Genomic DNA, 25,798 nt, shown 5'->3' with positions numbered 1-25,798 from the left:
ATACAGACTGGAGGATATAGTGGAATCTGTACTGTTTGCTTGTACAACAGTGAATTAGGCTCTGAAAGGTACTGCCTTTTCTGTAATAATATCAATAATGGACACTGAAACCAAACTAGCATTTTTTTTGAAAAATTCTGTATTTGAGATTTAAATTTTAAAAACTACTGTGGTTTTGTGTGTGTGTGTGTGTGTGTGTGTGTCAGGAGCAACTTGAGTTGCTTCTGGAGTGAGAGAATTGGCCGTCTGCAAGGACGTTGCCCAGGGGACGCCCGGATGTTTTGATGTTTTTACCATCCTTGTGGGAGGCTTCTCTCATGTCCCCGCATGGAGCTGGAGCTGATAGAGGGAGCTCATCCGCACTCTCCCCAGGTGGGATTCGAACCTGGCAGCCTTCAGGTCAGCAACCCAACCTTCAAGTCACTTAGTCCACTACGCCATCTGGGGGCTCCAGCTACTGTGGTGTAATAATGTTGTCATGGTTATAGCAAAACCCAAAAACATAGCAGTGGGCTAAAATTTAGCTAATATTAAACACTTTCAAGTTCCATTTCGGTACTTACACAAGTTAAGTACAAATGAAACACCTTGCAATCAATGGACATTAAAAACTACTTACTACTTCCTTTTACTATCAAAACTGTATCTAGTGGTATCAACATTTAACTTGTGTCTTCAATCCTTTTAAGGCAAAAAAAGGATCTCTTATTCAACGCATTCTGAAACCAGCAAACTGTCATCAGGTTTATGGATAATAGATATCATTGGGTCTGACTTTAGTGCTAAAAGTGATCCTATACATCTTACTTGCATCTTTTACGGAGATCAAGATCATAAAAAGCTGGCACTTCAGCTTTCAGAAAAAGAAACACAAATTAAAGTGAGTATTTCTTTTTGTAAAAAAAAAAAATCAGAAGTACATGATTTACAACAGATGATGCAGAAAATATATGTGTGCATGGAGTGAGGGTGTTTTCAGATCTGCAAGATCAGATGACCCCAGAATAAGTAAACATGATAATTTATTTGGGAGAGTTTGACTTAAATCTAAATGTTAATACCATCTGGTTTAATACCAATTTCATTGAATCAATGAAAGGTACATTGAGCTAATCATTACATTCAGATTTGTTAAGAAATATTATTTCTCAACTATGATCTCAATAATTAATCCATTAATAAATCAATGAATAAATCCAGGACACATTTAGATAATGTGCATCCAAACAGCACAATAAAGCACTCTATGGAATATACCACATTTGATGGCCTCTATGGTCAGAGACCAAGAGGCTTTGCAATAGGCACTATGCACTGAAATGCTGTAAGTAATTGGGGCAATGATAGTAGTCTATTTAAGGCCTGACCACCTCCTCACTAGTTTCTCCAATATCTGAATATGGCTGCCACTGCTCATAGGCTCTCATGTTTGTGAACACTGCTGGTACTACTTGTCTCTTCATTGCTGGGCCTGTTTTTAAAATTTTCTCCTCTCCCCCCAGTGCATAAAGCTCTATTAAGGTGTTCTTTAATCTAGACTGATTAAAATTCAAGTGCTGTAGAGCACTAGTCCCAGGATAAACACACATTTTATTTTCTACATGTGGGAAGTAACAGTCTAAAGAATGCCCACTAATATTTATTTACCAAATCTATTTATTAATCATTTTTTCAGCCCACAAGGCTTTGTGTGTACAAAGTGGTTCATAATGATATACTTATTAAATATTTTTACAACCAGATAAAAAACAATTGTCAAACCAAATTTTAAGATCAGTTTTAAAAACCAAGGGTTGTAATAGTTTGGGCTATTTGCTGGAAGCTGGAAGCCTGACTTCTCTTGGGAAGGAGTTCCACAACCGAGGTGTTGAAGTAGTATCCTGGTCTCAAACCATTTAGAGCATTGTAGATTTTTCATTTTTTTTTTTAAAGTAACTTGATTTAAGCTCAGAACCAAATTGGGCCCTATTATTAGTTCAAAACTGGGCTCTTAAATTCATACTAGACAGCAATCTAGTCGCCATCTTTAGTGCAAGTTATATCTTTCAGAAAATTTTCATATTTTGAATTGTATGGAGAGCCATTATCTGTAGCAAAGAGAGACACCGTATGAAGAAAGTGACATTAGAGATTACAAGCATTGTACTCTTAGTATAATTAATCCCCAGTCCAACTTTGAAATGATCTGGGTCAAATACCATTCCACCACTTTTGTGGTGTCAGTGTCCACATTCTAAAAGGTGCTAGAAATTGAGGGTAATCCCTATTTTAATTTTCCGTAATATCACAAAAGTATGCTATGCACATTCAAATGGTGAGTAAAATTAGTTGTTCAGAGATGCTTTTCAGTTCAAGACCACAATTTGTGGACTTAAGTATTGTGGATTTTGTGGACGTATTAAGAGTACTGGATTTGGAAAGCTTTTTTTTTGGAGGGGGGGGGGGCTGTTCCTCCCAGAATCCTCCAGCCAGCACAGCTACTTTACTTATGCCAAATAGTAAGCTGCTTTATTTAGACTCCATCTGGGATTATATTTCTTTCATGAAAGCACAATCCTTTGAATTCTTGCTTCTGTCACTGCAGCTGGTATCTCACAAGAAACAGGATGGCTGTAATGTTTAAAGACTTCTGAATGTTATATTATAAATCAAATAATCAATGCCTGTTAATTTTCCCATCATAACGTATAATTGGGAGAGCCAACCTGTGCCCCTCCAGATGTTGTCAGACCTAGCCAGCATTATCAATCATTAAGGAAGCTGGGAAATGCTGTTCAGACTATCCCAGGTTGCATACCCAGGGTAAAATGAAGATATTGCTTAGGATTTCATAAAATAACATGCATTTATTCAGTTTAAAGCAAAGTGATAGTTCCAATATTATTGTGGTTAAAGTGGATTTTCTTTCTCTCATTCCCTTAAACCCCCCCCCCTTCCTTTTTCTCCCATTACAATGTGTTTGTGGAGGCACACAGAGACTGCTGTAAAGAGAAAGTGTTGACCATCCTTCCTTCCATCACCAGCAGAAGTCTACCACTACATTCTAACCCTAATAGTATTTTTCATGAGTTGCACAGGCATCAACCAGGGATTTGTAAAATATGTTTATTGTTTTGTGCCTTCAAGTCATTTCTGACTTATGACAACACTTAGGTGAACCTATTCCTCTGAGACTGAGAGAGTATGGCTTGCCAAAGGTCACCCAATGGGTTTTCATGTCTGAATAGGGATTCAAACCCTGGTCTCTAAGTTGTAGTCTAGCATTCAAAACATTATACGTGGAATTCTACAACATATCCCAACCCCCTGTGTATGATACCCATATTAGCAAATGTGTTTGCTGCACAATCACACTTCATCTGAAAACATCTATATGGAAATATTATATTACTTTTGTTCAAATAAACCATTTTCCTTTTAAAAAAATCAGTCAGATTGAGATTAAAAATTCATTTTATCCGGATAAGTAGTTAATGTTGTTTTACAAAGAAATATACACTTTTATATTTATTTTACATGTCCATGTTGGTGCTTTAGGGAAATTTTTTTCGTATAAACCAGACATGCTGCTTTAGTATCTGAAATTGCTGGGAAATCTTATATAATGGATGGGCACATAGTGATATACAATTCAAAATGAGGGCGGGAAAGCTTTTGATTGCTTTTTTCACCTTCTCTCACAGGATGAACTAAAAAAGCTTGGCTCCCTTTACAAGATTCAGATATTGGGTCCACATGGTCAGCTAAGAGAGCCTTGGCATTTGAACATGTTGCATATGAAACATACAAGCACCAACCAAGAGATGTGGTTATATTTTAACTCTTGGTTCAAACCCAATGAAGAAAAATGTATTGAACTACCAGCATTCTGTTCCAATCAGGATCCTTTGCCTGGTAAGATAAATCTGCTTTCTTTATGGAAGTAAGAGATCTTGGATGCCTTCAAGCAGCTGATATAATCTGAACAAGGATGTTGACCTTAGATTTTAGATTGATGAATATCCTATTTTCCTCTTTTTGATTAAAATATTTAGTTGTACAGAACTAGTAACCCAATCCTACCCATGTTCATTTATACGTACAATTGAGAATGGTATTGCAGTCTTAGGTACAGGTAAAGGTTTCCCCTGATGTTAAGTATAGTTGTGTCTGGCTCTGGGGGTTGGTGCTCATCTCCATTTCTAAGTTGAAGAGCTGCCATTGTCCGTAGACACCTCCAAGGTCATGTGGCCAATATGACTCCATTGCACTCTTACATGTTGTAAAATACAGTCTCTGCTTGATACTTGGGACTCATACAGAAGCAAATGCAGGACTTGAGATGACAGTTGTATTACATGGAATTGTTAAACACTGGACTTTATCACATGACACTGGCAAAGTGGAATTTCAACAATGATAATTACTTTCTGTTTCCAGTAGCAATCATCCAATATGATGTACATCTTGCTGTCACTTTGCATTCCCTCAGAACTGTAGTGCTCCTTTTCACTGATGGGTTTCCCAATACTGCTGCCTTTCTATTACTAATTTACGAGTGGTAGACCCCCTCCCATTTCTGCTCTGGCAGTCACGTGGTATTGTGGATGCAATTGTTCCTCTCTCCCTCTCCCTTCCTCTCCCCCCTTTAACATGAACGTGGGAAAGGATTATTGATAAAATTAGTAACGATCTTATGCATGGCTACTTGGGGGTGATTCCCAAGGTATTCTAAGGGTTTATTCCCCAATAAGTGTATAGGATCATAGATAGTACCAATTTTTCCTCTGACACTGGGGCAAGAAATCTGCATGAAAAATAGTGTAATGAAGTGGGAGTTTCCTACTGTTGCTTTTGGACCAAAACTCCTTCTGCTCTCTATCTAAAGCCAGCCCTGCACATCATAGGTGCATATAGAATGGTACAGGTTGTGGCTTATCAATAAACCTTCCCCATGCTCATCTTAAAGTAAGTGTAGTTACATTGTGTGCTGACCTCCTTTTTCATCAAAATGGAGAAGAATAGCTTATACTCAAGACCATTCTATATTTTATAATATCTGTTTGCCATGAAAAGGGAAGTAATATCCCTGCAATACTCTCATCTAATAATGGTAACATTATGCGGGCACAACAGTCAATAATCCCTTTTGCTTCATGAAGGAGATTCAGAGTTAGTGCATTCCCAAGAGATGGCTTGCCAGTCAGGAGGAGGTCACCACTCCACAAGATAATTACTTCCTTTGTTGAATTGCTTTCACTCTTAAGAAATTTATCCTGTTACTCATTCAAAGTACACTCTCCTGTAATATAAGCTCATTAGATCCAGTACTGCCCTCTAGTAAAAAAACTTTCTGCTAGGCCTGTCGCTTCCTATTTCTTTTATTTTCCTTGTATTACAGTAAAGAGTTGCAGCACAAACAGTGGGAGGTGGAACAAAGATAGTGAAATTGTAAATAATGGCTAGATTGCCTTGCATGCAAGTGTACTGTAATGGAAAGGTCACATAATCTATTGGACACAGCTGTTGCAAAGCAAACAAAGAAGCCCTTGAATTTGGAAACTTAATGCCTTGGTGCAAAGGAAGTATAATTTCAATGAAACATCTCTCGTTACACAACAGTTCTGATAACTCCATCAATATTCTTTCTCAAAGAAGTGGCACTGAACATAGTAAAGCTGAAGCTGATCAAAATGTTCATTCATGGCAGACAGACATCATGGTTATTAGCAATACATTAATTTTACTCATTTCTCAGATTATTTCATATTCTAATTTTGCAATCTCATTGCAAAATTGGCTTTTAATTTACATAATACAAACTTTTAAAAACTGTACATTTGTGAGATCTGTACATTTATGTCTACTAAGGCTGCAACTGTTTGTACACTTATCTGGGAATTTACTTCTGGGCAGACCTTACATTTTCAGTGTGCTTAGATTTTATGGGATGAGAATTATATTCTTCCCCATAATGCTGGACTTCAATCCTTATTAGCTCTGACAAGGCTGGCCGATCAGGAGGTATCATGTGAGAAGCACTGTACTGATGTCTGGAAGGTCATTATAGGTCCCAGACATTTATAGCTCAATCAAATATCTGTTTGTTTAAAATTTATTAGTATTCATTTGAGCATTCCTTTTCCATAATTCTCAAATCTGAAATGCTTCAAACTCCAAAGCTGTCCATATACCGTAGTAAGTGTGTGTGAATCCGTTATGTTTTGTTTCGAATTTCAGGTGCCCCCCATTGTGTTTTTGGGAAGATTCCGGGAGATTAGGAGGGGGGCATTCAGATGTACACACACTTTGTTTCATAGACATAATTATTACTAATATTGTACATAAAATTACATTAAGACTATGTGTATAAGATATGTATAAAACACCTAAATGTTATGATTAGACCTGGTCTCATCTCCAAAATATATCAATATGTATATATAGTATGATTCCGCATCCACAGGTTTACTATCCACAGATTTACTTGTCTATGGCCCATTTCCCCTCTCTGGAAGGGCTTGAGGGCCTCTCTAGATCCTTCAGTGTGATTCTATGGTATGCTTCCAGTCCACGTAGAGTCAAATTATAGGGATTGCTATTATCCATGGTTTTAGTCATCTACAGATTGTCTTTGAGTGTATCCCCTGTGAATATGGGGATTCTACTATGCAAACAGGCCTTTTTCCACCTACGACAAGCGAGGCAACTGGCACCCTATTTATCTGATGAGGCTCTGGCAACAGTCATCCATGCCACGGTCACGTCTAGGCTGGACTATTGCAATGCCCTGTATGTTGGCCTTCCGATGTCCACGACCCGAAAGCTCCGTATTGTTCAGAATGCGGCAGCCAGGCTACTCACAAGAACACCCATGAAATGTCATATAACACCAGTGTTGCAGCATCTGCATTGGCTTCCAACCGATTACCGTGGTCTATATAAGATGCTAGTTCTGACCTTTAAAACTCTTTATGGCCAGGGCCCATCGTACCTTAGGGACCGTCTCTCCTTCTCCCATCATCGGAGGTCGCAACGACCATCCCAACGAGACTTACTTTATGTACCGGGTCCTAGAGAAGTGCACTTGGAAAGGACCAGACGCAGAGCTTTTTCTATTTCTGCCCCTGCCTTATGGAATGCCTTGCCGCCCTACATGAGAGCCATGCGTGAGTTAGGGCCTTTTACCCTAGCACTCAAGACCTGGCTCTTTACTAGAGCTTTTAATCTATGTTAATTTTATTAATACAGTAGAGTCTCACTTATCCAAGCTAAACGGGCCGGCAGAAGCTTGGATAAGCGAATAACTTGGATGATAAGGAGGGATTAAGGAAAAGCCTATTAAACATCAAATTAGGTTATGATTTTACAAATTAAGCACCAAAACTTCATGTTATACAACAAATTTGACAGAAAAAGTAGTTCAATCCACAGTAATGTTATGTTGTAATTACTGTATTTACGAATTTAGCACCAAAATATCATGATATATTGAAAACATTGACTACAAAAATGGCTTGGATTATCCAGAGGCTTGGATAAGTGAGGCTTGGATTAGTGAGACTCTACTGTATTTGTATGTATGTATTTTTATCCTTTACAATTTTATCTTGTAAATCACCTAGAGCATCGTGGATGGAGGGCAATTAATAAGTAATTAAATGATGATGATGATGATGAATGATTACACAATTTGAAGAAATCCAAAATCCAATACACTTCTGCTCCCAAGTAGTTTAGATAAGAGATACTCAACCTGTATACAGTTCAATGGGAATTATGGATAAACAATATAGAACTATAGCCTAAAATTGCTATACCATGTGTTTTGAGCATAATTTCTGTGATGAAAAAAGCCAGTCAGTTATGTAACTTGAAGCATAGATTTCTGTTCATTCTGTACTGTGCTGGGACACACAAACTAAGCCTCCTGGCTTCCTGCAGTCTGCCACAAATGAATACAACAGGGGAAGAGGGGGATGGAATTTTAACATAAATCAATTAAAGCAAAGCAAATGCTGAGAGAAACCTAAGGCCCTCTGCCAATGCAGCAACACTTCCCCACACACAACTGCAAGTAAATAATCTGATGAAGGCACACATGGAAAATTGGCACTGGATTTATAAAATGGATTTTATTATTCTGTTTCTGACAGTCTTCCTAAAATGTGTTCTCTACCATGCTTGTGCAGAATCAGAACTGTGAAGCTTGCAGCCATCTGCTTTTTTCCTGGTACATCAAATGAAAAGGCTTCCTTTGCTCAGGTACAAGGGCTCCTACCTATTTGTAGTTGCCAAGGGCACAAAGAGGAACATCTAGGTATATAGTTACTCTAAAAAAAAAGCAGAAACTGCAACCAAGCATAGTTGTATACAAATTATTGCAATGTTCATCTGACTTAAAAGGTGGTTTTGCCCAAAGCAGCAATAGGCATACTGATTTTACCAAAAATGTAACCACCTGCATATGACTCAAGGCATTTTCCTGCAGTCTCTTCCACCACACAAAAATGGATTAATATTGTAAACAGTTAAACATAGAAGTGTAGTTAGGAGAAAACTGTGTTTGATTTTTCTTTCATAGCTTTAAACTACCACCACACACGTATTAATAACACATGTAACCAAAGAGGGAGTCAATGATCAGGTGCTTTTACATTCCACATAAATCAATATCTTGATTTCATCAAGACTCTCAGCAAAGACCTCCACAATATTCTTGTTGACAGGTTGATAAAATGCAAATGAAACGCTGCTGTTCTTGGGGTGGAGATGTAGCTCTTTGGTGGGCCCAAAGGGGTCATGGATGACTCCATATTCTGCTGGATACAAATGACAGGTAGGGTCACTTGGGCCAGTTTTTATTTATTGGCACAGAATATAATATACATTTTAGATTACAAATAAAAAAATACAAATAAATCAAATATTGGTTTACACCTGAACTAAAAAGAGGTAATTGCTCAAAACTATTAAGTAGAATGTATGTGTGTGCCTTGAAGTTGTCTGCTGACTTATGGTAACCCCCTGAACTTCATAGGAATATTCAGATGTAATTTTGCCAGTTCTCTTCTTGGAAATATAGTCTATAGCAGCTGATGTTCACTGGGGGGTATCCCACTCAAGGACTAAATCATGGGCTACTTTGCTTAACTTCCAAGATAAGGCAGGATTCGATGCTTTTGGGATGTTTAGTCTTTCCAGAATGGAGACACTCCGGGGACAGGTAATGCTCATCAAAATGATACCAGAATAGGACGGGTAACTAAAACAGATGACAGGAACAATATTAGAGGTGGTCTTGATATGATGGAGAGGTGGAACAGAACAAACAAAATCAGGCCAGATATAAATGAATGCAAAAATCTGTAGGGGAAAAAAATCAATGAACAGACTGGCTGATGCCTTGCTTAAGAGAAAAATTGTAGAAAGGATTTAATGAATTCATTACATTGCAAACTAAGCATCTGTCAGTGTAAAGTGGTGACTGAAATAGGTAACAGTCTGCTCCAGTAGAAGTTTCCCATCTATATCACAAAAGGATGATGATACTCTACTCTGCTTTTAATCAAATTTTCTGTACTTTGTCTAGTTCTGGACACAGTGAAAGGGTGTCAGAAAACGTGTCTGAAGAAAAGTAGCTGGATATGTTTAATCTAAACAAGTGATTTATACAGGGCAATATTTGCCATCAGATACTTAGAAAGTGAGACTTTTTTCTAAGAATTAGGACCTCAGATGAGGTTTAAGAAAAAAAAACTTCTTATGAAAGAGGTCTCTTGGTTCTATTCATTTCCCCTAGCTATCAGTATAGGATTTAAAGCAGTGGTGGGTAATATGTGACCTTCTGCATGCTATTGGACTGCAACACCTATCAACCCTACCCACTAGAGAAAATGGTGAGGAATTCTGTGAGTTGCAGTTCAGCACTATTGGGCTTACAGTGAGATCTCTACATTTGTGGGTTTAACTTTGACAGATTAATTCCACAGAAAGTAGACAAATCTACATTTGTGGGTTTAACTTTGACAGATGAATTCCACAGAAAGTAGACAAACCACCACAGTCCCCATTTTCCTACCTAGATACCTCTCTAGGAATGTATAGGTCATCTAGGGTGGCTCAATTGTCAGGTTACAGCTAAAGTTGATCATAAAGTCACATTGGAAGACCTAGATATTGCTAGAAATGACACATCTCTAGGAACCTCTAGGTACTGTTGTGTGATTCTATTGTCAGCTTCTGGTGAAAATTGACTATAGAGTCACCCTGGTGGACCTAAACATTCCTAAGACCTCATCCCACAAAAGGGGGGGGGGAGGGAGAGAGAGAGCAGGAGGAATCATCTTCTCAATGTTCCCATTCATTTTAAAGATAGAGTCCCAGAGATCATTAAACAATGTAGGACTGCTTCCAGTGGATTTTGTCTTTAAAGTATATAGAAATGGAAGGCTTGTGAAGTGAGGGAGTAATTGACTCCACTGCTCTCTCTGCACACAGAAGTGGCTAAAACTGGGTATTTTAAGGTGGGATGGGAACCATTGTTAAATTTTCCATTTCCTTTGGAAATGGAAGGCCACTGAATGCCACTCTTATAAGAAAATCTCTCTCCCCCCTTGTGTGATGAGGTCCCATGCTCTCTCAGGTAAGAAAAAGTGTGTGTGTGGGGGGGGGGGAGCTTTATGATCGGCTGTCACAGTGATAGTAATGCTACAAAACATAGGAAAAGGGGACAGTGGTGCTATGCAAAGTGAACAGTGAACCAGTTCAAATTGCAGCTTATCCAGCTGTCCACACTACCCCAGAGTTTCATGAAAACTGCAGAGCATTTCCCAACTTCTCCTACTGTAGGGTAAAATTGGATCAACTAGTTTTACCCCATGTCACCAATTGGAAGTTCCCGGACATAGCTGGAACTAAAGTATTGGACCAGTATAGAGAAATCTCAAGAATTAAACCCGTAATTTGCTGTAGCTTGGAAGATGCAATCTTCCTCCAAGTATGAGGAAAAATTGTATTTTTCCTGCAACATTATACAGGAGTGTAAGGAAACTTTATATGTGAGTAAATTAATCCTCGGTTTTATGCAAATTTAATTAGGTCATTTTTTTCCTAGAGAACCTAATTAGCAAAATTGCTTCAGGGCATCAGTCGGTAAATACATCAGTGAAGGTTTATGTAGAGAGAACAAATGAATTGAGAGTGTGATGTAAAAGATGAGAACTCTTCAACTGAGATAAACGCAGGTTACATAAATATACACCAAGATAACTGCATTGACTGATTAAAGGAACTGTACTGGAAAACAGCAAGGCTTTCCCTAATGATTAGAAATATTTGTTTTGTGTAGATAAATATAAGCTTCTTTATTTTTTAGCTAAATTTACATTAGTCACATGACCATACCATGGTATATAGTAAGCTGTGCAAAATTTCCTTTGTGCCTCATTTGTTGTATCTATTTTGTAAGATTCATACATATGATGCAATATTAAGAAATGCAAGAAGCACCCTCACAAAAATCTTAAGATTCAAAACACTGATCTATGACTTTCAATTATTTAAGTTTCATAAATGGCTCCAGGTGTCCATTGCGGGCACTACTTCTCCCTCAAAAGGACTGGGTTTAGTTCCTCCAAAGGGCTCTGAGGAGGATGGTGAGGCCAGAGTGGAGAGAGAAGCCCCACTCTTTCCCCAAAGGGGATGGAAAGGGAGCCTGGGGTAGGCAGATGGGATATTTAGCTGGATGGCCAGGCAAGGAAGAGGCCCCTATCTCACATGGCTGGCCCAGAGAGAAACAGGCAGAGACCACACTTACATTGAGGCTTTAATATGTGAAGCAAGATGAATTCTGGGAAATGTCATTTAGGGCAGGACCTTTTGAATTCTATGCCATATGGGCCCCTGCCTTTCCAAACTACATTTCCCAGAATTCTGATTACTGCCTTGTGCCTCCTCCTCCCCCCTGAAAGTTTTGGTGAGGGAAAAACCATGTTCATTCTCTAAAGGGATTTTGAGATAAAAGGGGATAGTTGGGAGTTAAATCAATCCTGTGAGGTAGGCAAAGTTGAGAGGCAGTAACTCCAATGTTTCCTATTACTATTATTGCAAAGGCTAGCTGGGCATCTGTTGAGGATGCTTTGACTGTGCTTTGACTGCCTAGCAGAAGTGGGTTGGACCGGATGGCCCTTGGGTCTTCCAGTGAAACAGTATTGTTAAGTTTATGTTGGTTAACATTCCCTAAAAATCAGTAGATGTACAAATCTTTCTAAACATGGGAAGGGTTATGCCCTGGTTATGGAATATCATTGAAAATAGAAATTCAAGGAGATAGCTCTTGTAGGTTTTTTTTTTTAAAGAAGTGTTCATAAAAACCTTTTAAAATTTCCAAAAATCAGTGGATGTGTGAAACATTCTGAAATTTGGGGTGGGGGACAACAGTGGTAAATGTGTTCTGCCATTGTAGTGAGTTTCATCCTGATAGCTGTAAAAATGTTGGGAGAAAGGAGTCCCAGAAGTTTCCCCACTTGCTCAAATACATAATGAAAAATTAACGAACATTTTGTTATATGGTTATAGTTGTGATACGGACCTAATTTAGTAATGAGTATTGAAACTTTTTTTCATTGATCGCACAGGCCTAGTATATAGATATCTCTTCACAACAACCCTGTGAGAAAGGTTAGGCTGAAAGAGAGTAACTAGTCCAAGGTCACAGAATGAGCTCAGCAAGAGCTTGGACCTGGATTTCCTAAATCATGGTCTAACCTCTAACCATTATATCACATTGCTTTTCTTAAGTATTGCTTAAGTAGTACTTAACAGTCTTTGCGGAGAGAAATTCCTGTGCATCTTAAGCAGTACACTTTGTTATTTAATTACTTGCTTTTGAAGGTGATAGGTGGGGAGCTTGGATTCAGGTCTTGATCTGATAGCACAAAGTATAGCCAATTTGGTGAAGCTAAATAAATTTGATAAATTTGATATGAGGAAACCACCTCAGCTATTTCATATATACTGTTTAAAGTTACATGAATGAAATAAAATGGAAGAAAGCTGAGATGTAATTGTAGTAAATAGCTGTGACCCATTAACAGACATCAAGGACTTTCAGATAGCATATCCTATGAATTTTCACTTGCATATCTGAACTTGTAAAATGTAATTGACTGGGGTTCTATATATAATTAATGAAATGTCTCAACTGTTGCTAACTCTTTCTGGTTGATTTCACATTGAGGGGCTTATGAACTGATTGTGGTTTAGTATAGGATTTAAATTTGTAGCAACAGCAGTCAGAAGATCTGATCTACAGATATTCATTATTATTAATTCCCAGGTTGTAAAACAGGTCACGGATAGTCAGGAAATCCCATCAGCAAGTATAATAGATGGGCATTTCCCATCATCACAATGGTGTTATGACCGTCAATATAAATTGCAATATTTACGATGTCGTACATCTGGCTTGTAACATAATACATACTGAGCAGAGTGCCTGCTGTAGTTTTTTGTGTAAAATGGTTTTCCCAACAGGATAATTTCCCCACAACACTTCAGAATATTTTAATATTGGGAAAATACTAAAATGGAATATGTGTTTTCTCTCATTGCTAGGAGAAAACCTACTGCAATTATCCATACTATCATGTGAGGAAGAATGGTTTCCATAGTTGAAACACTTGATTAGAAATAATCCAATATGGTCAGTGCAATACATGTGGGGAAAAATAATGGACTAATGACATATTTATGGTAGCTAATCCTTAAGGGTGATATATACCTTTGTTCCTTAATTATATGCATCTATAAAATTACAGTAACAGCCTGGGAAGTAATCCTATTTTGTAGAAAGTGATAAATAGATTTTTATCCTTATGGTAATATATATTTCTTTTATTTACTCCAGTATTGGAATATTCAATCCACATGCATACCGGAGACAAAAAGAAAGCTGATGCCAGTGGAGATGTCTATCTTTGCCTTCAAGGGGAGAAAGGTGACTCTGGGAAACAACAGCTTAATAATTCTGAAAGTGGCCCAATCACATTTTGCAGAGGAGAGGTAAAAATGTATTTCTTGTATACATCTTTATAATAACAGCTCATGTCACCTATAGAACATTTTACTTCCAAAAGAATTATAGTCTGAATATTCATATCATAATTTCCTATTGTAGAATTCAAACATCAGTCTTTGCAAGCCCCTCTGATTTCACTTAAGATATCTACACTGTAGAATTAACACAGGGCTGTAGCTTGGGGGGGGGGGGGGCTAGGGGTTCAACCTCCTCCCTGAAATTTTCAGGTTTTTTTTTAAAGCTGGCTTACTCATGAATTTTAACTGGTTAACCAAATCCTCATGAGTGTCCACTGGAGTTTATCTGTCTTGAGTGTCCACTGAAGTTTATCGATGGAGCCTGATTCCTAAATTATTTTGTGTTATGGAACTACTCTTCATGATTCACTAAAAAAAAGTTTCAACTCTGCCCCCCTGAATTTTTTTCTGGCTATGGCCCTGGGGGAAAGAGTCATATATAAAGGACTGCAGAAGTTTCTGTACTGGATAAGGATACCCCTGGTTTCAACCTCAAGTCTTGCAAAAACCAAGTGAAAATGTTTCAGAGCAAATGCAAGCCTATAGTAAATGATAGCTATAGGTTAATTGATTTTATTAATTTTGTTCTAGAGCTTTTTTTTACAGATGAGTAGGTTATTGGAACTTCAGAACATTACCCTAATATTTGCAAAAGTCAGTGATAATTAGAACAAAAATTGTAAATGTCAATTTGGAGGGCATCTCATGGTTCCATTTCAATATTGGTTGAGGATATGGATAGGGCCAAGGCCAATTGGGTAGGTTGCAATTCGATGTAAATCATATCAATTTTCCTAACCGCAAACCAAAGTTCAGTTTTCATGCATAACCTTTGCAGTATACAACTTAGGGCTTTCATTCTACAGGACAAGCTAAAAAGAAATAGTTCCACACAAAATTTTCCAGTGCTGGAGAACCAAGTTTCATTTCATTGCAAAATCTTCCTAGAGAAAGAGGCAGAAGAAGTTATATGTCAGGGCTGATTTTGTTTAGGGACTTAAAACAGTGTATTAAACATGTTAAAGCTTTTTAAAATAAAATCCTACAGGAAATTATATATTCATATATTGTACAAACACAAAAAAATCCAAGTAAGATTTTGGCACTCTTTATATTTTACTGTTCCTCCTGGATGTTAGTTACAGATGATTCAGACTTCTTACAAACCAGCAATAATATCTCTTCCCAAATCACAGGTGGATGTTTTCAGAATCAAAGCAGTATACCTTGGGAAGTTGAATCAAGTCCTTGTGGGATTTAGAAGTTTGAACAAAGGTATGGTTTGTAAAGTGAAGATCTAAAAGTACAGAGCTTTTTGCAGCAAATATCAGAATGGTTAATATTATTTTGTAGTGGTAAAAAGAAAAAGGCCACTGTTCAAAGTAGAAACATTGTCATTTTGAAGTGAGAATATACCATCACACCACACACTTTGAAGTTTTCTCAGCAGCACTTTAATAACTAAGAAGTACACCATCTAGAACTGACTTACAGTACATTCTCAGCAGTTGGGTGTGCTGCAGCAAATATATTAAAAAGGCCTGTTCCTGTAAATCCTACCTCCAAACCTAAATAGCTCCTTTGGATTCCAGCCAGAAACTGTTGCATTGTTATAGTATGCACTTTTGGAGGTAGAAATATACTCAATCAGATACAGACTGTTTCTATAAATATACAGTAAGTCCCTTGTATCCATGGAAGATACATTCTCGGATTTTATGTGAATAATTGTGCCGATAATATCAAACCTTTTTGGTATGAAGGGTTTCCAGTACAAAAGTACCACATAATCATGCTGGAGAACCTACAGAATACCTAGAGAAGGTGTATTTTGAAGGCTGGGAATAAATGCAAGGATGGACATTGGTTCTGTGGATATGGGGGTTATATTGCATATGAAAAGGTCAAGCACATGAAAGACAACAATAAAAGTCTTATTTTACTGTGGAGTTCAATATGACAAAAAGGATTCTAGAATGCATATTTATACCAAGCAGGTTCATACAAAGAAATGTGATCGGCCAAATAGCCTGGACCTGAACTCTCTAGGGCAGGGGTCCTCAAACTTTTTAAGCCGAGGGCCAGTCCACAATCCTTCAGACTGTTGAGGGGCCGGATTATCATTTGAAAAAAAATACAAACAAATTCCGATGCACACTGCATATGTCTTATTTGTAGTGCAGAAACAACAACAACAACAACAACAAGAACAATGAAAAAACAATACAATATTTAAAAATAAAAACAATTTTAACCAACATACATTTATCAGGATTTCAATGGGAAGTGTGGTCCTGCTTCTGGCCAATGAGATACTCAAGTTAATTAGGGTTGTTGTTGTTGTTGTTGTTGTTGTTGTTGTTGTTGTTGTGTGCCTTCAAGTCATTTCAGACTTTGGGTGAGCCTAAGTCTAAAATGTATTTATTTATTTATTATTTATTTACTGCATTTATTTACTACATTTGTATCACACCCTTCTCACCCCAAAGGGGACTCAGAGTGGCTTACAAATTATATGTACATACAATATATTATATTATTAGCATAGCACAATATTAGCATTATATATTACTATATTGAACTATACCACTATACTGTAATAATATTAGTAATATTATATGTAATATAGAATATAATATTATTATATGATATTATTATTAGTGTTATACTATATTACATTATAATATTATTATCAATATTATATGTATATACAATATATTATATTATAAAACTGAGGGTGGGGGCCAGGTAAATGACCTCGGAGGGCCACATCCGGCCCCCGGGCCTTAGTTTGGGGACCCCTGCTCTAGGGCTTTGAATTGTCCTCAGAAACAGACTGGCAGCTAGTTTAGCTGCTTCAAGTGGGGGTTGTCCATTCCCTGTGGCCAGCCCCATTTAGCAACCTGGCTGCAGCTCTTTGGACCAGCACTCTTCAGAAGAAGCCCCACATGGAGCGTGTTACAGTAATCCAGATGGGTTGTAACTAAGGCATGTACCACCGTGGCCAGATCTGGCTTCCTATGGAACGCACGCAGTTGGAGCACAAGTTTTTATTGTGCAAAGGCCCTCCTGGCTACCTCCAACACCTGGGCCTCCAGGTTCAGTGCTGAGTTCAGGAGGACCCCCAAATTGCAAACCTTCACTTCACTTCACTTCACTTCACAACCTGTGTCTTAAGGGGGAGAGTAATCCCCCACCCAGCACAGGCTGAATCCTTATTCCCTGATCTACCTTCCGCTTGATCAGGAGTACCTCTGTCTTGTCTGGATTAAGTTTCAATTTGTTTGCACTCATCCAGTCCATTACTGATGACAGACACTGGTTTAGGAACAGGACAGCTTCCTTGGCTTTAGGTGGAAAGGAGTAGTAGAGTTGGGTGTCATCCGCATATAGGTGGCACCGAACTCCAAAACTCCTGATGACCTCTCCCAGCAGTTTCATGTATATGTTAAACAACACGGGGGACAAAACAGAACCCTGAGGAACCCCACAGGACAATGGTCAAGGGTTAGAACAGGAGTCTCCCAGCACCACCTGGGTATGGCCCTCCAGGTGGGACCGGAACCACTGTAAAACAGTACTTCCCAGTCCCATCCCAGTGAGATGACCCAGAAGTATACAATGGCTAATGGTACTGAAAGCCACTGAGAGATCCAGGAGAACCAACAGGGACACACTTCCCCTGTCTAGCTCTCTGTGTAGGTCATCCACCAAGACAACTAAAGCTGTCTCTGTTCCAAAGCCAGGCCTGAAACCAGATTGAAATGAATCCACAAATCCTGGAGTTGGGAGGCAACCACACACTCCAAGACACACTCCAATTATGACATTTGCTTTTATTTTAGATGATTGGTTCCTAGAAAAGATTGTAATAAAAGAAGAAAGTTACCCTTTCATCTCATATATCTTTGTTCACAATAACTGGATCAGTAAGCATTCAAAGAAAGGTTTTACAGAAACTACAATTCCACTGCAAGGTAACATTTTTGATTGATAGATTGATGGATTGATCGATTGATTTATACAAGTCCATGCTGGAGGATACACACACTTCTAAGACATGATTATCCATATATACATTCCCCTAGAAATTGCCAGTCAGGTGTGGGAAAGATTATAGTTAAAATCACTTGTATATATTAAGCCATTCAAGAAATACCCCAAAGATCAAATTTTATTAATAGTCAGTGGAATCTGAGCATTCTCATTTTCACTATTCAAAGTACTATTTCAGGGCAACTGTTGGAGGCTTAGTTCTGCAGAGAACTTTTTGTACTCTTCTCAAAAATAATAAAATCCACAAATGCCCTCTAGAAGGCATGGGGGCTTCCTCATCATGTTTCTAGGTACCCAGGAGAGGCTACACAACATATTTTTTCACTTCCTATTTAAGAAAATACTTTTCCTGGGCCTAAATGGCTGATGGGATCAAAAATGCAGTGAAAACTCTTAGATGGTGTCTGAGCAAAACAAATGGAATGTTTTGAACATAGCATGCCTTAGTGTCCACAAAGCTCTGGAACTGTATATGGACCATAGGCAACATTTTGCCTTCCCGTGATAAAGGGCATACTGATTGTATGAATCAATTGTTTACTCTACTGTGAGAGACTGTAGTATCAGACAGAGATGAGCAAACCCCAGTATTTTTACAACTTCAATACTCTGGTGCTTAGGATATAAACCATGTGATCCTGCATGTTATTCTACTATCACAAAACACATGTTATGGTAGAACCACAATTTCATATGAAAGTAAAAATTGGAAATTGAAAAAAAATTGGCACTGTTGAGAAGTAATTTGGAGATTTCTATTATCCTTTAAACTGAAACATATATCATTATGAATTTATATTTATTTTTCATTCAGAAACCATTGCAATATCTGGCTCAGTTAAAGATTTTGCTGCTAGAAGCCAAGGACGGTGGAGAATGTGGATGAATTGTGCCAATGTTCCAGAAAAAATGCCTGATGTAGAAGTGCTTGTGTTTGGAACCAGAGGGAAGTCTCTTCCAAAGAGAGTTAACAGTTTTAAAAATGAATCATTTCTGGTGAGTTTCTAATTTACATTAGGTAGCCTTTTTATTTTGCATTCTCATGCTTTGTTTCACTCTGCTATATTGATGAAATGGTCAGAATGATACCAGAGTGCCATTCAGCATATCAGACCTTTTCAATTCCCAAAGGATATGAAACAAGGAAAGTTCCTATATGAGGTGGATAAATCAAGATTTAGATATTAGGGAGCTATCCAAGGTCCTGAACCTGTTGTTGGAATTGGGTTCAGCATCTTGGGAAACTCCTTTGAAGCCTGGGGTGTACACTAGGCTTGAGCAAATTTTTCGTTAGTTCGTTAAATTCGTTTAAAATTCGTTTCGTAATTACTTTTGAATTAATATTTGAACCATCTGCTCACTGCCTTACAAATATTACGAATTTGAATAATAAAAGTACCTTTTTTCGTTTGTTTCTGATGTCTTCGGATGTAGCTGTAGCCCCTCTGAGAGGAGAAGCCATGTTGGCATGCCTCTCAGCCAATCAGAGCGGAAGAGGGAGGGAGGGAGATGCATGGCCATCGATCTGCTAGCATTTTAAAAATGCCATTGAGACGCCCCCCCCCCCCCGGGACCACCGGCTCCCTTCCGCATTGCTCTCTCTTCCCTTCTCTCTCTCCCCTCCCTGCTTCTCTCTCTCTCTCTCTCTCTGAGAGAGAGAGAGAGAGAGAAGCAGGGAGGGAGGGAAGAGAAGAGAGAAGAGACATGCCTGCCTGCGCTTGGCCTTCTCCTCGCCCTGCCTTGGTTTGGTTTGGTTTTTCTTCTTTCCAGACTTTCCAGCCAGGCTTAAAGGGGAATACCAGAGCCAGGCAAGCCTTCCTAAACGGAATCCTTAGAGCCAGAGGATATCCCTTTAACAGGAAAGGAAAGGAATCTGGCACCAGCTCACTTGCAACAGATTCAGTGCCATGTAATCATGTGAGTTGTAGTTTTACAAAGTCCCTACCTAGCCTTCCCTGCAGAAGAGAGCCAGTGCCATGCCAAACTACAGCTCCCAGTTTTTTGTCAGATTGTTTTGAATTTCAACTCCCACAATTCCTAACACCAGACATGGGCAAAGTTTGCCCTTGCCTGGTATAGAAGCATTCTATTCTTCTTCTCCAGACATGCCAACAGTATTAAGTGATAAAATCTTGGGCATTTTTTCCTTTAATGCTAAAAGTTCATAGGTTGTTCAGCAACAGCCTACTGGCTGGGTTGCTATGAGTTTTCCGGGCTCTATGGCCATGTGCCAGAAGCATTCTCTCCTGACGTTTCACCCACATCTGTGGCAGACATACTCAGAGGTTTTGACGTCTGTGCGAAGCTAGGCAAGTGGGGTTTATATATCTGTGGAAGGTCCAGGGTGGGAGAAAGAACTGTTGTCTGTGGGAGGCAAGTGTGAATGTTGCAATTGGTCACCTTGATTAGCATTGAATAGCCTTGCAGCTTCAAAGCCTGGCTGCTTCCTACCTGGGGGAATCCTTTGTTGGGAGGTATTAGCTGGCCCTGATTGTTTCCTGTCTGGAATTCCCATTTTCTGGGTGTTGTTCTTTTACTGTCCTGATTTTAGCTTTTCTGTTGATATTATCCATGTGCTTCTTGTGGATTTCAGTGGCTTCTCTGTGTAGTCTGACACGGTGGCTTTTAGAGTGGTCCAGCATTTCTGTGTTCTCAAATACTGGCTGTTAGGAATTGTGGGAGTTGAAGTCCAAAACATCTGGAGGGCCAAGGTTTGCCCATGCCTGATTTAGATCCATCTCAAAAAAGGGTATATTTGCCAAGCCCTTTGAGTACGACCTTGGAAATATGGCTATAGTGCAAAATGTTCTCAAGTGTTGGGTTTTGGAAGCTGCACAAGATGGCTTTAAGGCAATTTCTGACCCTCAGACAAAACATATGCAGCCAACTTCAGTAAGCTGGAAATAATGTCTTGATCATGTATCCAGCTCAAAAGCAGATTGTGATGGGAAAGTTCTGGAAAGTGCAGTATAGAGCAGGCATGGGCAAACTTTAGTCCTCCAGATATTTAATAATAATAATAATAATAATAATAATAATAATAATAATAATAATTGTTATTAATCTATTTCTAACCTGCCCTCTCTCCACAAAAGGACTCAGGGCAGCTTCCAAATGCAAAGGCAAATATTCAATGCCTTATACAATAATAAAAACACAACACAATAAAATAGCAAATAAATCATAGCTAAAAATGCATATAAAATTGATTCTATAGAGAGGATAAATGATTGGATTTCAACTCCTACAGCTTAGCTTTCTCTGCCAATAATGGTACCATACCAAACTAAAGCTCCCAAGATTCTGTAGCAGTGAGCCATCTTGGATATTGTAAGGGATTTATTATTATTATTATTATTATTATTATTATTATTATTATTATTATTATTAGACCTTGCTCCCAGGAAGGTGCCTTCGCTGTGGCTCCCAACTTATCTACCTTTCCACATATTCTCCACATTGTGTGTATGTATATTATATATACATGAGCCGCGATGGCGAAGTGTGTTAAAGCACTGAGCTGCTGAACTTGCAGACCGAAAGGTCCCAGGTTCAAATCCCAGAAGCAGAGTGAGTGCCCGCTGTTAGCTCCAGCTTCTGCCAACCTAGCAGCTTGAAAACATGCCAATGTGAGTAGATCAATAGGTACCGCTCTGGCGGGAAGGTAATGGCACTCCATGTAGTCATGCCGGCCACATGACCTTGGAGGTGTCTATGGACAACACTGGCTCTTGGGCTTAGAAATGGAGATGAGCACCAACCCCCAGAGTCAGACATGACTGAACTTAACGTCAAGGGATACCTTTACCTTTACCTATACACACACACACACACACACACACACACATGCAGGGACTATATATATATATATATATATATATATATATATATATATATATACAGTATATATCACACATACACCAATTTAACAAAGTTTCAGCCACAAAAACAAAGTTTCTGAAGTAGAACAATGACTTTCACAGTAAAGACAACCCAATGAAACAGGAAATAAGACTTTCAAACCAGGAACAGATTTCTGCAATTATTAAAAAATGGTTTATTATAAAAGCTATGATAATTCGCCAAAAATCAGAGGATAAGGGAAATGTTCCAAATTGAGCTATCAGTGTTAAATGTGTTCTACCACTGTACCAAGTTTGAAGAAGATCACTCAAAAAAATGAGGGCGGGAGAGTCCTGTAAAATCTCCCCTTGTGCTGTTTTTTTTGCCACTGCGCATGCACGTCCACCATTAACGAATTACTTTTGAAACTAACGAATTTTCGTTAAATTCAAAAAAATTTGAGGGCAAAATTCGGAAATGACATCAGAAACGAAACGCTAGCGCCCCCTACTTTTGAAACGAGTTTAGAATCAATTTTTTCATGGATCGCTCAAGCCTAGTGTACACTATAGAATTAATAGAACCACTTTAACTGCCATGGCTCAATGCTGTGGAATAATAGGAGCTTTAGTTTTGTGAAGTACCAGCACTCTTGGGCAGAGCAGGCTAAAGACCTTGTAACACTACAACTCTCATGATTCCATAGCATTGAAACATGGCAGTTAAAGTAGTATTTAACTGTATTATTTATACAGTATAGTATCTCCTCTGGAATAAACCTGGAGTAAATTTATCAAAAGCCGCCAACTGGCACCAAATTCCATGACCCTTGAGAACAACTGTTAGAAATTAGACATGCATACAAAGATAAGTTCAGTACTTTGAATGATAAAACACCATACATAAAATAATGACAACTTTTATTAGTCCCTTATTAAATGTATTCTATATCATTACGTGTAAGTAGGCCTCTGCCTATACATAAGCAGATCATAAGAAAACAGCAAATTATGAAACATGAATTCCAGCACAGGCAGGTTGATTATCCACTCCCAAATATTAAGAAATATTTCATATAAGGTTACATATGTTGGCCACCATTTGAGATCTGATTATTCAACACTGGTGCCTAAATTCTTTTAGAAATTGATATCTCCTTAGTGAGTTTCTGGAAATGAGGTTCTTTTGTGAACACTCATGACCATTGCACCTGAGAATAATAAAGATTCAAGTGTAAAATATAAGTGTTGGGAGCAGAGGCGGTTCAACCACCAGGCCAACTAGGCAGTTGCCTATGGCGCCATCTTGTTGGGGGTGCCATCGAGGCAACTCCTGTCTCCTGCGGCCTGCCTCCACAAGGTATTGAACTGCTTTTTCTGTTGATTTGTTGTAAATCATGATGTTTTAGTGCTTAATTTGTAAAATCTTAATGTAATTTGATGTTTAATAGGCTTTTCCTTAATCCCTCCATGTTATCAAACATTTTCGCTTATCCAACACTTTTATTTTTCAGTGATTAGTTTGGGGGGGGGGGCGCCAAAATTCTGTTCGCCTACACTTGAAAAATACCTAGGGCAGGCTCTGGTTGGGAGAGACAACTAATTTTGAAAAGGGGAACTGACCAATGGGAGTTTTGCTAATATGGAATGAACCGAAGAAGTTTATCCAATAGCTTTTTTAGCCACTAGTTTTATATAGATTTCACTGATTTGTCAACTTTGAACTAATAGTCGACAGTCTTTGCGTCAAATGCATATCAGGTGTCTCATCATTTTAAATTCTCATCTTGGGTTATTTATTTTAAGATTCCGACAAAGCTAAACTAAGATTTTGGTTTTTAAAAGAATTTCTGTAATCAAAATGAGAGTGTGACATACACTTTAGCTAACTTTTCTTTTCTTTTCTTTTCTTTTCTTGAGCAGTTGAATGCTGGAGATATTGGCAGCATAACAAAGATTTCATTTATATTATCCAGCCCACATTTGACTAAAGGAATCAAACTTTCCAAGGTACTTCATGTATTGTCCACATGAATTTATATTACCTTCTGTACTATAATGTGCAATATTTGGTACTTCAATAAAGTAACATCTAAAAAGACAGCGTTCTACTTATATTAATTTGAAAACTAATTTTCATGTTATTATGTTATTATATTTTTGACATTATAAGTTGCGTATCTATAAATGTTAATGTAACAAAATTCACAGTCCACTTATAACACCATTGGCTTATGCTGCCCCGTTTGTCTTCTCTTGTGTTTCAAAATCTGTTGCTGGACATGTGAAGAGGTCCCTAGTCATAGCTTTGATTACAGAGGGTCCACACATGAATTACATGAGTGAAGTTTGATCCAACTTTTTCTTTTTGTGTAAGTGCTGTTAACAAATTAAACAAGAGTATAATATGAGGCTATAATCTTTAGAGGACCAGAAGGCAATGATTCTAGTTGGCAATTTAAGTTCTTTATTGTTTATCTGCTAAGAAAAAATAGAATGATTCAAAAAGTTCCATTGTTCTGGAGTGTTTGGTATCAAATGGTAAAGACATTTGAAGCCATTGGTATCAAATGGTGAAGATTTAAAAGTAATGGAGATGGAACATCAGAGGATGCGCATAAGTTCCTGAAAAAATAAGAGGTTTTTAAGAACAATGCTTTCATTTATTGAGGCATATTGGAAATGCAAAAAGAGTCACATATTTAACAGAATCTTAAAATGCTTCACCCTTAAATACTCTTGATTATACTTTTCAAAAGATAGAATAAAGTATTCTGAAGATCCATCTGTGTTGTTTGTGCATATGCTGTTTTTCTGTTTTGTAGCTTTATATATGTGAATCCTTTTTCTATAACTGACAACTTCACTCTTATGAAATGTAAAAATAGTATTTTTATGTATAATGGGTGCCATTTGCTCTGCAAAGATTATTCACTCATCCTGGCACAGATATAAAAAGTAGTATTAAAAGGCCATCAAAAATGTTAAGTTCTTACTGTAATGTTATTAAAATCCAATTCTTAAAATAAATACAAAATAAGGAAATTAATTTTAATTGATATGTAAATTACTGTAGTTCTTATGTCTGAAAAACCATTTTCTATAACCTGGTTCTATATAGACAGATGGAGAAGTACTAGTGTCTATATGGAGCCCTACATTTAATTTCATCTGCATATCAAATTCTTATAAATACATGCATATTTAAGTTAATGCATTTGGAGGTTGCTTTAGCAACATAGCATTGGGGAAGGGAGATGGTACTGAAGGGCTGGGGAAATAGATACTTGGTGTCAAATTGCAGCGGTGTGTCTAACAATAAACAACACAATAAAATCTTGAGCTGGGAAAGAGCTGGATTCCACTTCAGCTTATCCTACTGTAGCCATGTGTGCCTATCTATATCAAACAAGATAAACAGTAGCTACCCTCAGAATCTCATAGTGAGCATGGGTAAACCAGGAAACAGTGAGAAAAGGAGAGAGGAAAGACAAACCTGTTTACCAGCTCCCCCTATATGTTGAAAACAAGGTTTGGCCACCAAAATGAAAAGCATAAAAAACTGAGGCTAGTGAAAGATAAAGTTATCTCTGAATATATTTCGGAATAAACTTTCAAATGATGTTTAGAAGGTTCATATATTTTTGTTTATTTGACTTGGTTTTTTCATTTCCCATATGTATTTATAATAAATATTTGCTGAAACTGCTCCCTTTTCTGTGTTGTAGGAACCTATTCTTATTCTTTCTGTCTCATATCCCAAATTTTCAGTTAAAAATGTAATGCCCAGAACACCATCTCTTATGTTGATTGAGGCATATCTA

General features: G+C 37.9%; 1 protein-coding gene across 4 annotated transcripts in view; it reads left to right on the top strand.

The window, feature by feature from the left end:
• rp1 (RP1 axonemal microtubule associated) overlaps positions 1-25,798 on the top strand; it is a 270,471-nt gene that overhangs the window by 182,852 nt on the left and 61,821 nt on the right. For 3 of the 4 annotated variants that reach the window (XM_062980361.1, XM_016995666.2, XM_062980363.1), the window contains exons 36-42: positions 690-880; positions 3,684-3,894; positions 13,889-14,043; positions 15,273-15,351; positions 17,922-18,053; positions 18,947-19,128; positions 23,895-23,984. In XM_062980361.1, the coding sequence (XP_062836431.1) occupies positions 690-880; positions 3,684-3,894; positions 13,889-14,043; positions 15,273-15,351; positions 17,922-18,053; positions 18,947-19,128; positions 23,895-23,984 (1,040 nt within the window). The remainder of the gene's footprint in view (positions 1-689; positions 881-3,683; positions 3,895-13,888; positions 14,044-15,272; positions 15,352-17,921; positions 18,054-18,946; positions 19,129-23,894; positions 23,985-25,798) is intronic. The other variant, XM_062980362.1, reaches the window with a different exon arrangement.

Source organism: Anolis carolinensis, chromosome 4 (assembly GCF_035594765.1).
Source record: "Anolis carolinensis isolate JA03-04 chromosome 4, rAnoCar3.1.pri, whole genome shotgun sequence".
Lineage (NCBI taxonomy): Eukaryota > Metazoa > Chordata > Lepidosauria > Squamata > Dactyloidae > Anolis > Anolis carolinensis.
The sequence above is the reverse complement of the archived record's forward strand: the minus strand, read 5'-3'. Positions and strand labels throughout refer to the sequence as shown.